The sequence below is a fragment of the Branchiostoma floridae genome, chromosome 13 (assembly GCF_000003815.2).
Source record: "Branchiostoma floridae strain S238N-H82 chromosome 13, Bfl_VNyyK, whole genome shotgun sequence".
Lineage (NCBI taxonomy): Eukaryota > Metazoa > Chordata > Leptocardii > Amphioxiformes > Branchiostomatidae > Branchiostoma > Branchiostoma floridae.
The window spans coordinates 5,516,769-5,535,776 of record NC_049991.1 but is presented as its reverse complement, the minus strand read 5'-3'; the positions used below and the strand labels follow the sequence as shown (position 1 = coordinate 5,535,776).

General features: G+C 40.9%; 1 protein-coding gene across 1 annotated transcript in view; it reads left to right on the top strand.

Moving 5' to 3' along the window:
* Positions 1–17,743, top strand: part of LOC118428785 (meteorin-like protein) — a 25,610-nt gene extending 7,867 nt beyond the window's left edge. The window contains exons 3-4 of the mRNA XM_035838990.1: positions 3,944–4,000; positions 13,895–17,743. Of these exons, the coding sequence (XP_035694883.1) occupies positions 3,944–4,000; positions 13,895–14,235 (398 nt within the window). The 3' untranslated portion in view covers positions 14,236–17,743. The remainder of the gene's footprint in view (positions 1–3,943; positions 4,001–13,894) is intronic.
* The last annotated feature ends 1,265 nt before the right edge of the window (positions 17,744–19,008 follow it).

The following is a 19,008-nucleotide window of genomic DNA, read 5'->3' as shown; positions in this document are numbered from 1 at the left end:
TTAGCGAGCACTTTTTGGTATGATGAAATCTGGTCACCTTCTTCAATTTGATTGGACTTGGAGAATTTCGCTAACTCAGTCAGATGTGTTGTCTATAGCCTTGTACTTTGTAGCCTGGATACCATACCCCAACCTCAGATATCTTTCGTGTTGCACGATAGATACTTGAGATCGGGCTGGGGTTTTGTAACCAGGCTAATAGCCTTGATACCAGACCCTAGCCCAATCTCAAAGATATCAAACGATAGATATTTTTGAGATCGGGCTGGGGTCTGGTATACAGGCATGTTGTCTACAGACATCAAGACATCTTACATTGAACAAAAAAACTTGGTCAAAAGTTCTATTCTCTTGTTTTTAAGAATCACTGATACCCATTGTTTAAGAAGACACCCCTTTCTTATTACAGGTCTTCGGTTACCCTGGCCTCTGGCAAATTACATTCTGACGCACCTTTAAGTGGGCAGTCGCGTGATAGGCGGCTGGCGTAGTGTATATCAATCAGGCTTTGCTGGCACCCCGCCATTACTCTGCTTTGCCGAGTTCTAGACAACACCTTTGTTTGTTTTCTGGCCATACCTTTACCCTTTTATCAGTATTGCGATAGAAATCTTTGTAAATTTTTGGCCATCCTTGGTCTGTATACTATGTACAGCAGCCACAAGCAAGCCCAGATGTTTTGGGATGTTTAAATACCCTACCAGGTGCCCTAGGCATATTTGCTTTGGGTACTGGAGGAATGTAAAGGTCGTTTCTGTAAGGTCGTTTCTGATCCTCTTTGGCCCTGGTGGAAAGAGGGATGATCTGTCCGACCCCCTGCCTCTAGCCCGTCCACAAATCCGCTCAGCTCTCATGAATAAATCAGGGTTAGCAAAGAACAAGCGCTCTGTTGTTGCAGTCTGCCTCTGTGCTTTTCTGTTGGTATGCTCACAAAAGAAGGGTCCTAACTCTGGCGAAGCGGTCCTCATGGGGAGGGGGGTGTCTTGGATAGACAGCTGGTGTCCTGACCTCAAACCTTCTCTGACTGGTACCTTTGTCAAAGGTCGCCTCTTGATGAAGTGTTCACCGAGGAAAAGGAACTTGTTGAGAATCTCTCATTTGATTGCTGAAAACAACAAAGTTACATGAAATCCCCAGCAAAAAATCAATACTTTGTTCCTTTCTGTTTTACCTGTAAATGGCAACAGGCAACTTCTGTAAAATGTGGTTCTTCAATTCGTAAAAATAATGTGTAACTGTTTATAGGCCTGCAGAAACAGTCAATAGAGTAGTCCTTTGAATGATGTGTAGTTGTCTTTGAAGATACAGATTTTCTTCTAACATGCACTTTAAAGAAGACATCTTCTATCAGTTTAACAGCAGTGTGAAGATATATGGTTGGTATGTCATGACCCTGACACCATCTACCCTGTCACAGTCCATGCCCAGGGTTGTACTGTGGCCTGCACAGAATCACAAAATAGAGTCATGTGGCCTGTCACACTGAGCTGGAAAAGTGCCAACAGGATAGAACTAGAAGTCTGCTGACTCACAAGTATATGTACTAAAGGAAACAAGCTGCAATTTGGATCAAACTTTAATAGTAGAAAAAAGAAAGTTTGCTGTTTCTTTCTGTAGTTGTTACATGGTGCTTCTGAAACATTGTCTTCAAATCTGCATACTCTGTTTTTTTTTGGGGGGGGGGGGAAAGATTTATCTTCATTCTTTGCTGAGAAAAAGAAACAAACTTTTAGCTGCTACCACAGGGATTTGTAGGTAGCATCTTGGTATGTCATCTCTTATTCAGGCTGCTTCTTGTTTTAAAATATTCTTGGAAACAATTGATTTCAACATCTACGGAGTGCTAATTTTATTGTAGTTGTACTTGTAGAGAACTTTTTAGGAACAGAAGTTTTGGGCACTGAATGGTCCTCACGGGTTAATGTGTGGAAAAATGCAAATATTGGACGGCAAATAGGAATTGGATATCCCTGTTGTAAAATCCTTCTGGCAAATAAGCACGGAAAGTGATGCTTACTGACACTTCAAGGCGAGAAGGTCCCAGATTTGAGCAGCTATTGTTTGGAAAAGGTTTCAGGGAAAAATCGCAAACAAGACGGTTTTGTGTATTTCTTCAAAACTAGACGATACTGGATGTGAATTATCCAAATTTATTTCATGTGCTTTGATTGAACAAGTTTGTGATGTTATTTTCAGAATTGAAATCTTTGCAAAAGAATGCAATCTCATTCAGAGCTTGACACGCAGTGTTTCAGCCTGCTCGATTTTGCAAGGATATTTTTGAAACTCTATGTTGCTTGGTTTGATTTCTTACTGTCTGTAGAGTCCTACCGATGTGAGACCTCTGTAGCCTTCCAACATATTCTGTTGCTTCTCAAGCGTCTGTCCTTAATAGTGCTTTTGTCTGCTTTGGATACCTTTATTCATACCAAGACATACAAAACAGGTCCATTGAAACAGTAACATGCAGAAGAATGCTGTGGAAAGTCAGTTTTTTTACAGGAGTGAGGAATCTTGATATTTATACCCTAGTGTGTTGGGATAAACACTGGGGAGGCAGTCGGGAGTGCTTACTGGGGATAATGTGGTGCAAAAGAAGTCCACAGCCACAGTAAATAAGGGGTATAAAGTCCCTTTTGGGTAGTGTAATCCATAACATGTAGGCGGCATGTATTGTGGGTACTGGCGTGTGCCTTGCATCGCGTTTCTGGACATGAAAGGGATAGAAAAACATGTAAACCAGGGGGTGAATACGGGGCCAGGACTAAGCGTATAGTGTTCTTGTCAGCTCAGAATGCAGGTCTCGTGTTTGGTTTCCAGCCGAGGTCGCTTTCACCATTGTCCCGCGCACAGGGCGGGTTATCGGGGGAATCTAGATTAAACAGTACTCGTCCAAAGAACGCTGGTGCGCACCGCGACGGTTAGGAAACGGCGGTGCCGGAGCCTTCCGGACACACGCCTCAATTTGTTTGGCACGGACGATAATACCTATGACCCAAGATGGGGGTGCGCGGCTGGTTGAGTTGGTATCAAAGGGAGCGGCTTGGCCGGCCCTACCTGGCTCCAGGCTAGCCTGGCTGGTATTGGCTGATAGCCACAGGCCAGGCATTCTTTCATGCATGGGCACCTCACCTTGGTGTTAACCCACAAAGACTCCATTCACTTCAAAAGACATGGCAACCGTTTTGCTGCAGCGTAGGATTAGAAAGCTGTGTTGAACACTAAACAATGTAGATATCATTACAGGAGCTTTATAAGTTGTAAAGAAGGACAAAATGGTGGTCATTAGTGCTACCAGCTATGAATAATGTCCCCTGTTTTTCTTGGAGCCTATAGTACAAAAGTTAGTGTCTGTCTTCCCGTCATATTTTTCCCCAGCCCGCCATTCAGTATGCATATATAGGTATGCAGTTTTTCTGAATGGCGTATTTGACATGTCTCACTACAACAAGTGTGGACTTTGCCATGCTTTAATTCATCTCCTTCCATATGAATACATTAGCATGAAAAGAAAGGTGGACATGGCAGGAAATGCCATAGACAGTTGTAGTGTCTAGAATTTGTTGATGCTACTATTCTACTAGTACAAGTAGTAGTACATGAATGTACTGAAAAGGGAAGGACAAATAGCAAAGGGTATGGGTCGCATACTGTTCTATATACATGTACAAGAAAGTTTAAATGCTACAAAAGGGGAAATGTTTCCAGGGATTTAAGTTCAGATGGAGTGTTTGTGGTGGGTTTAAAAGTTTGTTGTTGAAACTTCCATGCAAGGTTTTGCTGTAAAACTAAAAGGGAAAATGTTGGCAGTTGTTATTTTAACTTCACATATAAGATGTCCCCGTGAAAAATGTGAACGTAAAACCATCACAATTTGTCACAAGTGCAATGAGTCATAAAATTAGATTTGATAAAAGCTTTGTTGTTGTTTTTGTTGTTTCAGAGTGCCGACCCTGCAATGACACAGAGCTGATGACAGCCTTCTGTAGCAGTGACTTTGGTAAGTTTGTACTCCAAATTCTCTCATTTTTTTTACCTTTGTAAACGCACATCCTTTCCTGCTGTCCAACATATCTGTCAATCATTGTCATGGTTCATCTTGTGTTTCTGCAGACTGCTTATGGAAAAACCCTTATCTCTTCTTGCATACCTTTTTCTCAAATCTACCAGATTTGTAACTCTTGCTAGTGTATGTAAGAATAATACTTCCAACTACTAGACATTAGGAGGTGTTTCTGAAGGTATTTTAGTAAGAAGACTTTCATGGTTACAGGAACTGTTTCAGAAATTCATAACAATGCATGATGGGGCATCAAATTGGAATGGGACTTTGGGCCCCCCATTTCCCACTTCAGCGACCATTGATAACAATTCATTTTCCCAAATTATATTAGAATTGTCGGGTCATGACAACTGATTGCCATCGCTACAGCCCTGGGGTCAGCGATTAGATGTATTACCTCTCACACTTTGGGGCAAACAGCCAGTTTGGGACACATTAGCACCAAGTATCCAGTACAAATCAAATTCCCAGCAGGCTGTCTACTTATAATGGAGCTCTTTCTGGAAATAAGCCCATCTCCAAATCCCCCAAGAGATGAGACTTGGATGACTGATGAGGATAATACCACTTCCCTGGAGACAGTTCAAAATTGCCATTGTCTGTAGCTATTAGTGTGCAAATGAAGACCTTTATTGCACATTTATGCCACTGTGGGCTAAGTACAGGTCATGACATAACATTATGAAACATGTTGTAAGTTGATAGTCACAAAAGAAAACCTCAAACATTAAATGAATTTGGTCACAGTATGCTCAGTGTGCAACCTCTTTGAAATTTAGGTCTCTTGAAGGTTGCCCACTTCTACAAAACGGTAGGTTGCACTCCAAGTTTGCTCAGTATCCCCAACTTTCTTTAGACATCAAACCTTCCTTTCTTTGACATTTCTTGGTCACAGTGTGTCCCCTCAAGTGTGGCTCACACAGTTGTACTTCCTTTCCTTCAGAATGGGTAATTTCAAGGCCATTTCGTACAGGCCATTACCAGTGGCTTGATTATACTCTTTACCGCGATTGTCCGACAACAAATACCAGGTTCTCCACTTTTTCCCTCAGAGTTTTCAAAGCACCATGGAAATCCGCAATTGCCTACCCATACGGAATGGCCCATGGTGTAGCAGAAAGGTCGTTTATAACATGAGCTGACACACTGCCATTATCAATTTATCCTTCGTTTTACCTCCTCCCAGGTTAATGCTAGGTTTGGAGGTGGAAGAGAGTTTCATATTCAGTTTTCCCACCGTTTCTTTCTCACGTTTTCTTTTTTTAGTATAGATCCCTACAGTTTGCCATCTGCCAAGTTAACAGAATTTGTTTTGTTGGTAAAACTTAAAACACATTTTACTTTGGATCTCTGAAAGATGCACACTTAAACCAACCAACAAAACAAGTGACTAGATAATGATAGTATTTTTGTAAGGAAACATCACATATATCAGTTTATCACATTTATATATCTTTGTAAATCAGGATTTTGCTGCCACTGTTGAACGTAATCCAATAAAGAATGAGATTTCAGAAGATTTCATCATGTTAACAATGTAAAATGAACAGTACACTCGATTACAGGTGTTTTGAACCTTCCGTAGAATACTCTTTTTTGTTTGTAAAAAATTGCATCATTGAAAATGTTTTTCACTAATTTTAATGGAAAGAAGTTGGCACAAAAAAGCAAGTGTTTAAAAGTTAATGCAGTTGTAAGTGTAATAACCATTTTAGGACAATCATGTAAAACAAATGGCTTGTTCCCGTTTTGGGTCACCCTTAATGTTGGAACCCCGGTGAACTCCATTGTATTCCAATATGGAATTGTCCTGGCAGCTGGTAAAAATACATCAGCAGGACCTTCTTTATTGCACAATGACCAGCAATAGCTGTTTACCCACCACAAAGGAGTAATTCTGGTCTCGGCTGTCAGATCCCGCCGCTGCCTTTGTGCCAAACTGACGATTAATAAACATTGACGGGATTCAGACCCTTTTTCTGGAGTCGATCACCCCGCTATTCCACCCTGCTAACAGGGGAATGGATTTGACATGCCTACTTTTTTTGTCCTGAAGTGGGAAGGACAGTCCCCCAGACAGATGCACAGATGCTAGCGCGAGGGGGAAGGGAGGGTGTCCCAAACGTGGGAATTGTGCCCGCCTGCTTCCCAGCCATATTGTCCGTCCGTCCTCATTGGTCGAGCGACAATTGATTTTCGTCCGCCATTGTCCCGCCAAAAAAGGGACACAGTCGAGCACTCTTGCACCGAGTTCAGTAGCCTGGTCATTCAGAAGAGGGGCTTTAGTGCCAGGTGTTGTAGGAAGGGCCACTTTGACCAAAGCACCATTTTCCTTCTCGTGTTTTGTTTGGTGCAACACAAGTGGACAGATGTCAGCAAGTCCAGAGAGTTGCCCAAAGTGTATGATAAAGAGGGTGTAGCAGCCATGTGTTGGTGCGTGCATGGCAACATTTTCATATATAGAGTTGGCTTTTTGTAAAAAGTCCAACCTCAAGGATCTACAGACCACAGACTATTTGTATGTACTTAGATACATGTTGGCAATGCCTCATTAGTATGTTGGACCAGAGCTTCAAGTTTGTTGAGGAAGAGAAAGAAATGTAATACCCTTTCTTTCTTGACCTGTGATGGCCTTCAAGCACTCAAAACAATTGGCACTGTGTACATTTAGAGCTATGGATAGCACGAATGTTGGTATCATGCTGTACGTCTGTGATTTAATTGTCACCATTAAATTAAGGTTTCAAACTGATAAAAAAAAAACATTAAGGCTGACTCTGAGATGTTCACAAAGACACTAACAAATCTGCCTCGATATCTTATGTAAGTATTGCAAAAAGCACATCTATTTTTATTAGCTGCCAAGTTATTTTAAGAAGATAAGAGCAGTTAATATGTACCAATCATAAAGTATTTTTGAACCCCCAAAAAGGTTAGATGCTAACGTCACTTCATCCGCTATCAAAAGTTGAAACAAGTTTTGAAAATTTCCAAAACAGCTATTCAGAATTTTAGTTTCTAATGCCATGAGGATATTTTAGTGTTCTTTCAAAGGCTATTGCTCAATGATATCTTAAGTCCAAAGATAGATAACTCAAATGTGCCTAGTCAGCAACTTGCGAAGCCTACAAAAATCTTTTGACCAACACCAAACAGAACACACCTCCTGGCAGATGGGAACAGGCCTCTCTTGACAAGATCTCCTCCCTTTTCCTTTCAAGATTTCAATTTTGCACCATCATAATTTATGGCAAAGGCTATTTTCGCCACCAAAGAATATTGCTAGGTAACACAGCTCATAATGATCTACAGGCCACCCCATGATAAGAGATGCCAACCAATTGATAATCATTAGCACCCATTCAGGGTGCCTTTAGAAGTAAGGCATAAACAAGTGTCCATGAGGGTTTGATAGAGTGCTTTGAAGTTTGTTAATGGTGGCCTCCTCTTTCAGAAGGAGTGTCACCGACTCGCTGAGAAAACATCCATTACCTTCCAGGTGTGGGATGCGCGCTGAGGGGTTCAGTCTTAAAATCTAGCCATGTAACAAAGGAAAGATTGGGGTCAAAGGGACAGTGAGAGGCCTCTTGAGACTTGTAAATGCTTATGCGATGCGGCAACATTTTCTTGTAAATGCTTATAAGATGTAGCGATATTTTCTTGTGACAGAAACTTACAAAGATGAGCAGTGCTGTACGTGTTGAAACTTTTACTGTGGTTCATTTTCACAATGACTTTTTCCACTACAAATTCATCAAATTGCAAACATGCATCTCCAATGCATTGTTATTACTATTAAATTGAATTATTCCAACAGCGACGTAAAACACTACAAATCTATTTCCATCCTACATTGCAATGAAAGCACAGTGAAACTGAAAGCAAATGAGTTTGCTATATGTTGTTATAATTTGAATATAGAATTTAGAGCATAGATTCAAGGAATGTTGATGATTAGAGACATTTCTACTCTTAGGATAAAGGAGAAATTCTTTGTACACAACCAGTGGGTACTTACATAGCTTACGTTTTGATGTCTCTCAGACACCTTCGTCAGAGCTTATAATTTATTATAAGGTAATCCAATAGGTTTTGAATAGTTTCTTTCGCACAATAATAAGAAGTTTATTTGCAAGTTCGTGCCCGAGGGCTAATTGCAAGTACATGGTATACACATAGTGACAATGGACAGTCATAAACAATGTTCTAATCTAATACTAGTGTTGGCTATTTCTAAGCAGGTTGGGTTTGACTTCTTTTTTGGAAGCAGAGGGAGACGAAAAGCCCCACATTTTCTAAAATTTGTGGGTTCTGCGATTTCAAGAGAAAAGTGGCCTTCAATTGCAAACCCACAAGACAAGCTATACCTATCTACCCGAGGCATCACACCCTTGGTTCCTTGACTAGATTTGACACGGTTTTCTGATGGGTTCACAAAATGTGGCCATTTTCATGGGAGGTCGTGGCAATTTGGGGATATTGCTGTCTGTGATGGAGCATTTTCCATGCTGGAATTGATTGAAGTGGAGGGCAGTCCCACAGGTCCCAGCCCATCACCACGGGTAGAGTGGACATAACAGGTCCCACCTGGGAATTGTGTGCGTGGGAAAGCTGCACCCATCTCTGGAAGTAGCCACCGAAACAATAAATACGTTAAACTGCAGATGGTGAGACAGTAGTAATGCAATACTGCTTATTAGCATCATGAATATTTTTTTACAGACATGACTGTATGGGGTAGTTGGTACAAGCCATAAACTTTGGTAGTTTTGTTATATCTTTTTTTATGCTAGGGTTTTAAGCCGCACACATCTCTGGAAGCAGCCACTGAAACAATAGATATGTTAAACCGCAGATGTCGGGATAGTAGTAATGCAATATTGCTAATTGGCATCATAAATATTTTTTTACATACAGACATCCATGACTGTATGGTAGTTATACCTTCCAAACTTTGGTAGTTTTGTTCAATATTTTTTTACGCTTGAGCTTTATTTGGGGAAGTTATATCACTGCAGTTGGTAAAAAAAGTTTCAAGGACAAAGGATGTTTTGGAAGCAGTGTGACAAACTACAAAGGGAAACAGTGTTATACCAAAGATGGCAGACTGCGCATGTATGGACACTGCATGCTGTGGGACAGCTTTTGAAGGAACCAAATGAATCGGCCGGATGGCTTTAAAAAAGGATAACCATTTAGAGTGACCTTTCATGACCGCACTTTAACGCTTGGGGTCACTTTGCATTTTGGTTAAAAGGATTACGCTGTCTAGAATGGAGGGCCGCAGTACAGCGCACAAACTCGAGCAACGCTTCTCTGATTTTTTTCTGTCCCCAATGTCGAGTTTCCATGGAAATGGCAGGAACTCGGCTGTATTTTTTGTGTAAAGCCACACAGGACAAATGAGAATGTGAACACTGATTCAATTTAGAAGTTGTAATTATTGGCCCGTTCGACCACCCACAGTATTGCTCAAAGGTGAACCTAATTTTTTCCACAAGATTGCCAACGTATTAGAATGGGGGTTTGGATTAGGGTAAAGCAAGGCTGCTTGTATTGGATTCAAAGCCTGGGAGATGAGTTGTCATGGACAATTTTCAAGCTTTTTTGAATACTGATCCATTGTTGGGACCTGAAATGTTGGGTGTTAGGCACAAGCCCACACCACAAAAATGTGAGCGATGGAAAGAAAAATACAGTTGTGGTGACAGCAATCATTCATGGTACAAATTGTAGATTCAAGTAGACTTAGCACTTTTGTTAAATTGTGCAGAAGTTATTTAATTACACTGTTTGTAGATGGTATAACAGTAAAATCTGAGGACTTTCCTCCAAGAAATAGAAGAACTTCAAGAAGTAGAAAATTAAAAGTACCTTGTTGGACTGTTGGTCCAATGTTAGTCTAACGGTTAGGTTGCTAGTTACAAAAGTCATTTAATTTGGATATTTTGTGTACCATCTTGGTACAAAGGAAAAGATGATCTTCAATCCCAAAGTCATTGTCAGTCCCTCCCTTCAAGACAAAGAAGCAGTATAATCCAGTTTAATAAACCAGCATATCTATCACCAAGACAATCCTCCCACCTCCTTAATTAGGTACATGTAGGTCACCGGTTCGTGGAGTCCCACTACCTTGGAGTTGTTAGATAGACACACTATTCCTCTTGGAAACAAAGTCGGCATAGTTGGCATACCTCATGAGCAAGGCTAGGCACCTCCAGTAGACTCCCAGTGTTTACAAGGCAGGGCGACCTCATTACAACTAATTTTCGGTCAGAAAATGAGAAGCAGACCCTTGTTCTCTACAGATTACACCCCACAGTTTTGCCTCTGCACACTGGTAAACAAAGGTGATGAGGGGATTTGGAACAACACCTGGATGGATAATGTAATGGGGTCACCTCTGTACCAATCGTATCGGTGACGTTAACGTAATAAAACCAAGTGTCCATTCGGCTGATTTTCGTACAATGTAAGAAATCATATCCATGTACTAGCAGTAGAAATTTTGAGTATTTTCCTTCGCTTCATTTTCAACAGCTTTTTTGGTTCCATCATTCATGGAAGGTGACGTTAACGAAATAAAACTATGTGTCCATTTGGCTGATTTTCGTACAATGTAAGAAATCATATACATGTACTAGCAGTAGAAATTTTAAATTTTCCCTGTCACTTCATTTTCAACAGCTTTTTAGGTTGCATCATTCATGGAAGGAGCTGGACTTTTCTGGAATCAGATTTCTTTGCAATTCCACCAATTGCTTCTAATTATGACCTTAGTCAGATAAATCTCATCTGAAACACAAGCTCTATCCCCAGTAGCATTTAATAACCCTGTAGTATTTGGGGGGATTTATAGGAAATTACTTTGATATCTATTTTCATAACTTCGGAAGACTTGCAGCAGATGTGGAATAATCCTGACCGAACCAGAAACTGGCCGCTATCCCAGCCAACAGATCTTGGCTATTAACCCAGTTTGAGGTTTAGCATTCCTCCACAACTCCCCAAGACATCTTCTTTTGGCGCCTCCACCTAGTCAGGTTATTAGCCCAGGAGAGGCATTCCTGCAGGGCCCAAATTGAAACCACTGGGACGACTTTGGAGCCTTCTTCCTGAGTCTCAGCTATGCGCAGCAGGACGGTTCCCAATTACCACACATATCCCACTGTCAGGCGTAAGCCAGGTTAATTCTACTCACAGATAGGCCAGGGGTTTGGAGGCTGAGATCAGGGATAAGTTGCACACACCCCTGTGGTAAGACCTTAGTCAGGAATAACACAGAAAAACAGGCTCTGTTTATCCTTGGGTAAATTTCCTTGATCCCAGATAGGAAGTGAGGATATAGGCAAGGAAATTTCTCGTCTAGAAAAGCAGCTTTGAAGTTCGCTTATCAGTGATTTTTAGAAAACGTACTGGTTGTTAGTCAAATTTTGGCTGTATCATATTTTTTACTTTCCTATGAAAATATATAGGATGGGTACCAAGGATAAGTAATGACTATGGGGCGGAGAAACTTTCACCACATCATGAAGCTGAAAAGTGTTAATGCTATTCCCATCTGGATGCCCCCCTCCCACATTTTGTAGAGATAACATAAACTCCTGTCTGTCAAAAAGCCAGGACAGATTAGAAATCTGACATGTAGGATCACCCATCAAAACAATCAACATGCAATTTTCATGGTTGTCATTCAGATGGTAACCTTGTGGCAACCTGTTTTTCCTAAGAGCTATCACAGTTAGTATCAGCTACAATAACAGTTACAAGGTAAAAATGTAGCCTTGTTCATGTGTTCAATGTGATTGAAAACAGCTTGAGAGGTCAAATTTATGTTTTGCAATCCATAAAACACAACCAAACAAAATTATTCGTTGCATATAAAATCAGAGTATTTAGGGATATCAAGTCGATAGACGGCTTTGTCAGACTGGAATGCTATGAAAATATTGCAATTTGAAACCATCTTCCATAGTTTAGATATCACTAAATATCTCGTTCTTAACAACAACGGATATAGGTTACCAAGTGGATAAAGGTGAACTACCATTACATGCATGCATGTAGACATGTTGTTTACAGTGCCTTGTATTTTTATAATTGTCTGGGTTCATTAAAAGGAATTAAAACATTGATCAAACAAACAGTAGGGGGTTAGCAGCTCCTGGTGAGGGGTTCTATACTCCTGATTTGCATGTCCTGAAATTAGATGAGACCCTCATTTACCAATTTGTATGGAAATATAATGAAAAGGCACTGTTCCATTATGCTCTTTGTCTGTTTGATGACATGGCTTTACCATCAGTAATTGATTTCTATTGTGAGGTGAAATCAGTGCATATGAATCCTGCAAATGATTTTTTTACAGTTCACGACCTTTTTTATGGATAATTTACTCATGGTGTATACTCCTTTGTATCTCTGTTATGTCATTATGTATATGTATCAGATCCATACCTTATAATCTGTTTGCAACTGGTTGGGAACATGTCAACTCATGCTTTTAAAGTTTATTGTTAGTAACAAATGGATTATGTATGCTTCTATAAACCTTGCACCCTTATTCCTGGGGTGGCCTTCAGTTCTTAAACCATACCTCTACAATCTATAATGTGGTGGATTTGGTTACAGTACATGTACTTTGTGGTGTGTGGAAAGAAAGTTTGGTCTTTCCTTTCACAAGGCAAGGTTTTGTCTGATTGGCCCATCTCTTTCCTCATGTGTTGCATCATGGGAATGCATCCCTTGATGAAGACATATCCCACAATGCCACTTAGTTACAGGAAACAGAAATCCCACCTTGGACATTCCTTCAAGTCTGCATTGTTGAATCGTCTCATGTGGGACAGATAACGACACTAGATGAAACTTGAGTGAACATAACAAGGACTGACTTCAGCTGCCAGAGCTTGAGGTCTCTGTTATGCCAGGGCATTCTGCGTGCACTTGACCCTTTGACCTTGAGACTCAAGACTGTCTTGGATCTGCTAGCAACAGGGACTTAGTCTGGAGAGTAGAGTCCCAAGGATGATAGACTCAATTAATTAGGGAACAGCTGTGCCGTTTCAGTTGATGGCTTAATTTCCGTCAGACATTGTGAACTTGGACGTGAATAATGGGGTTGTCACTTGCTTGGAAGTATAGAGGTTATGTTGTAAACAATTCAGCCTTTTTTCCTCTTTGTGTACAGCTGCCTGTGGGTGTCTCCTGTCTGGTACTTGTGAAGCTCTTGTCTGATGTCAAACTGAGCATGACAATCCTTTCGCAATCTGTGCCTGTCCATTTGTAGTGGCACATCTTCAGCCATTGTCTTCCTGTCTCATATCTACTGTGTTAACTCTCTACACAGGTCACTTTCATTTACTCCAGCACTAACATTGTTAATGACATGCTATCAGATATGTATTTTCATTATGTTTTACAAGCTATTTTTCACTTGACACAATTCACAGGTGTATTCCCATTGTGTCACAGGCTAAGGACCACCTGTCCTAGACACAACATTTTTGACATTTTTCCAACAGCATCCAACAGTGGTGTCAATGTCTAGTTACTTGTTCTCCATGTTGGATGCCCCTTCTCACCTACAAGCCCACCTGGCACTAATGGCTGTTTTCCAGTGTTACCACCCTTGAAAGTTGTCGGTGTATATCTCTCTTGCTCGCATGCCAGACTGAAGGTGAACCATTACACATGGTCGTACTTTCACACTCCAGAAGAAGACCTTTTTACACCAGACTGTGTTATTTACAATGGTTCACACTTGATGGAGCCTGTGTCTATGTTTATACAGAGTTGACCTAACGGTTTGCCTCTCCTTTTATCTTGCAGTCGTGAAAGCACGGATCAAGTCGGTGACAAACAACGCCGACACCAAGGAATCCACGCTGGAGCTCTCGGCGAGCCAGGTACTGCGTCAGAAGGAGACCATCTTCGTGGAGAACGGGCATGGGCACGGGCACCACCATGGGCTTGTACGGACGCCGCTGAAGTGCGGAGTGCAGCAAGGGGAGGGGCAGTTCCTAATCACGGGAAGCATCCACTTTGGGAAGGCGCGGCTGGGCTGCGCACCTCGGTTCAAGGAATTCAAGAAGCTGGCAGAATATGCCACCAGGACAGGAAGGAACATGTGTAACATGGAGGAGGTGATGGGTGGGAAGGATGATCTATGACCTGTTCTGTGACCTCCCCAGGTGCCATACCACCCCCCTCCCACTGTCATGCTGCTGTGCAGCTGAGCAAAAAGTGGCCCAAGTCCTATATGGAAGTGATTCAACAGGTGATGCATTTGCACCCACTACAAAGACGATTCTTGCTATCGCTTAACCACTACAAAGTGACCCTTTGTGACTGCAGACTTTTGTACTTTCTTCTCCCAATATTGTGCCCATGGAGAAACGGTTACGGAGGCAAAACTTGGTCACCCTTCCCAAACGTGGAATGTCTGCGCGCCATATGTAACAATCTGATGGGACAGTTTGGTCGCAAGGTCGGTACTCCCTGCAGTAGAGGTCACCTTGGCCTAGGACGCACATTTGGTAACGCCATCTCTCGTGACCTCAGAAGGACCTTCAGCGAAACTTCCGCCTGAATATTAATGATAAAGTAAACACCCCTGGAGGTGTATGGCCTCAGCCACCTTTCACCAAGATACAGTTCCCAGGTTGATTCTGCATGAAGTATATCCCCACCTCAGAATGCCCAGGATACATCTGGACCTAATCAGGGGCCACAAGACTCCTTTGTTTATGTCTGCTGCCAAGACAAGCAAAGAAAGGCCAATGTCTCAATTTAGGGGTCAGTTCAGTGAAACAGTGACTTCATTTTGTGATCCTCCAGTCTAAAGGGTGACATTGACCAATATGGGGTGCAAGATCATTAACACAAAACACACGCCCAGAACACACATGGTAGTAGTTATGTCTTGGAAAGTCTTATCCCCCGGAAAGGACAGTTTATTTGAACTGCCACATCCCCTAGTTGTTATGGTTAAGATGCATCATGGGTAACGTGATGGTTGCTAAGCAACCCTCAAAGGATGATGACTTCTCCATAATCATTGGATGCCAATATAAACAGTTTTCAGATTCGTCAATGTCATCCCAAATATTGAAATAAGGCATATTAGACCACTTCCATGTATAGGGACTTACTTATGTGAATAGTGTTCAGCACAGGCTTTGATCACAGTCTAGAAATGCAAGTGAAATACTGTAAAATGCTAAAAGTTGGCAATGCTGAATCAGATTATTTTGGAGTAGAAAGTAGACAAATTTCTAGGAAAGCTATTGTCATTTTTGGATTGGCCAAGATGAATGTTGGCAATAAAGAACAAAACTGAAATAGTTGCCAAAATAAAGCAGTTGCCAAGTTTCTCCATTTTACAGTACCTTCTGTATATTGATGTAAATAGGTGAGAACCACAGATAATCTATTACTTTTTACTTGTAAATAGTACTCTAGATTTTATCGATCGGATTGCAATCATAACTGCACTTGGTGAGAAAATCATTCATGCTTTTGAATTTCAACATGTTTTAAATCCTCTGCATGTTAATAATACAATATCATGTTGTAAAAAGAAAAGACAATGATTTTTTAAAACTATTCACACCTTGTAGATATCCATTTTTGCATTCAGAAGAGATTTTGTGCAATACATACTCTTGGCTTTCTGGAAAATATTGCTAGTATAAAAGACAACATCATTCAATATTTCATAAGTGTTATCCTTGTTACAACATTTGTACTATCAATACCATTATCATACTGCATGTTATGTACTTTACCACTACCATGCTGCATATCATGCAAGCTATGGATGCCATAAAATTGACTTTGTGTGGACTTGACAATGACATTCGGCAATGTGTGTTGACTGTGATGTGGTAAAGGAAAAATGCTTATTTATTATAGTACTTTGGAGACCCTTAAACGTTTGGATATTCTGAAATGGTCACAGGAAAACATCATTTGTAGTAATCACTCGACTCCAGGCATAAATGACTCTTTAGAATTACAACTCCATGACCAATGGCTGAGCTTATCTCTACAAGATAAAGACAGCTGTTCTTTACAAATTACAGTGGTTCTTGTTGGAGTTGAACCACACACAGAGCGCTATGTCAATGTTCTCAAGTCATGATTTCGACCTCCTTGTATCATATTGTACGCATCTTTGTAATCATCACCAAACAATACATGTGTGTTATGCTGCTGTTGTGTTTTAAGCCCAAGCATAATTAGATATTGGCAATCATGAATGGTAAGTCTACACAGCTGTTAGATTACCCTTGTTTGTGTAGAATTCTGTTTTAGATTATTCAAGAAAGCCTTTGCATTCTAACTTATACGTGGACCCAGCACAAGGAAACAGAGAGGGCATCAAATTCTTTGTGTTTATTGGTTACCGGAAGGATGACGTAAAACCCCAAACGCCCCGGGCAAATCCTGAAAGTGAAAGGAAATTATCAACGTTGCTGACATGCTGTTGAAATTTTTGGAGAATTTGATAAGGACTTCACCATCAGTTATTTTCTGAATCATCAGTTGTGGGTTTCAAGGACTTTATTGAAAGAATCATTTCTCAAAAACTAAATCTTAAAGTTATGAGACATGTGAATTTTGAGCAGTATTTGCAAAATGAATAATACTTTCATGGGATTTAAGGATTTTTTTGCAAAGGATGTACTCCTACTAGGCCTGCGAACATCTGTTTCTTCCCAGTCTTCAGTTTTTTTCCCCGGCAAATTTTACATCCAGAAAGAAACAGGAAAGACCTTTTAGTTTTGTTACATTTTTATGTGAGCCAAAGCCGTCTAATTACCGGCTCTCATTTGGAACATGTTTCCTTCTACGCAACAAACAGCCAGAGACGGTGGAGGATTCTCAACCATTTTGAGCCCAAATGTTTTATTTCCACACCTGGTAGCATACATCACCAGACCGTGGGAAAGAGAAGTCAGAAACCCATGGTGGTACATAGGGGAGGGAGCTTTGGGCTCTTATGCCCTTATTGGGATCCTACACCCCTTTTGGAGTGGACCATTTGTGATATAGGAAGACAGTATTTGGAAATATCTTACAAAAGGAGTTGTATTATAAATATGCCATCTGAAATGAACTGTTTGCTGCCTTCAAAGTTAACCGTGCTAAGCGTATAATCGTCATTTGTGTTCTCTTGTGCTGGTGTCCTGATATATTTAAAACAGAATGTCCTTGTTATTGAAGTTACTTCACTGCCATTTCTTCCTTTGCGAGCTTGTTTTGTAAAGAACTTGTTAGAAGTGTGAGATAATGGGACCACTTGTGTTAGCAAGATTTTATATTCCAACAAATAAGTTATTTACAGAAGTGATACAATCATATGAAGTGTACATAAAAATGTCTTGCCATGCTTGAGAAGATGAGTTTTTACCGTTTTTGTTCTGAAATGTATGCTTTTGTTGTTGTTTTCTAGTATGCTGATTGTCCGATGTTGATGTTGGTTTGTAGCTGCTATGTTAGGGATGTGTTTCTTCTGTGAGTGCGGAGTCTTTTAGCTTGCAGTGATGTACAGGATATGCTTCAAGTTAAAGTTTTGTGCAAGAACAAAGATGTGTACCATACCAAAAAATGATGTAAATACTACTTATTCCTGACAATGAAAATGCTGGAATAAAGTGGAATATGGGCAATGAATGACCTGGTCCTGCTTTCTTTATTAACTCTGTGAATGAGGTTCACCTTTGACGGGGGTATTGTGTTTGGTTGTGTGTGTATGTGCGTTTGTATCTGTAACTCAATATCCCTTTGACGGATTTGTATGAATTTTAGTATGGTTGAAGCCATCAAAGTCCCGAAGAAGAACTGACATTTCGCCTCCCCCCTAGCAGTTTGTTAGGTACTGCAGTATTACATGCGGTCACTACCTCCCAATGTTTGTTAGGTTACTAGTGTTTAACAGTATGGTTGATATATTTCACCCTGTTTGAATGAGGTAAAGAAATAAGTAACATTTAAAAGAGCAGAAAATCTTGATTCTCTACGGAGAATTCGATCACACACTAACGTCTCCATCACGACTATTAAAGACGCACAATACGGTTGTAATTTTGAATTTTAGTAGGTTCAAAACGATGCAGGACTTGACACCATACAAAATCAATGCCATGTGTGTCTCCACCCCAAGTAGGGGTTCTACACAGACACGAAATGGGCATTTCATAGCACGGGAGGACTTGCTGAGACAATGGCGTCTAGGGTTAGGCTTTCAGTTCAGCCCTTCTCTAATGAGGTCCACTGGTCATAATTGCGATACCACCTGCGAGGAAAGCTGACCACCCCTCTGCTGAAGAAGTGGGGTGTAGACACAGGGTGTGGCGGTCCCGTTTGAAGGCACCTGTCTACCTTAATGAGGTGTGACACAGGTGACCCCTACGAGTAGCGACGCCTCTTCAGCATCTCGGCAAGGGCTCTCTCTCTCCATAGCGTCTTTTGTAAGGGGGTTTGAAGAAAAAACACATTTTTCCTGTAACTGTGTCAGAGTTTTAACGAGGAAAGGTGTTGTTGTCCTGATTGTAAGAATAGTCAACATAGGTACTTTTCAGTGTTGACTCGTGGAGTCTCTACTAACGAGTAATATCGACCGAAACGGCGAAAGGTGTGTACTGGGGATAGTCCTAGGGAACAGACTTTGCCACAGTTGTAGTGAATGACTGATGAATGTAATTTCATTCAGATGTGATCCGCCCTACTTTCAGTGTTCTAACAGTGTGTGTATGTGTGGTTGTGTGTGTGTCTGTCTGTTTGTGTTTCCGGATTATTGTAGTCAGCATAATTCAAGAACCTCTTGATTGAATATGGTAATATTTGGTATGTGGGTAGGTGTTAGGAAGACGAAGGTCAATGTCGATTTTGGGCCCCAAGTATGTGACCTTGGCACTGAAGCAGAACTTCAGTTTTCT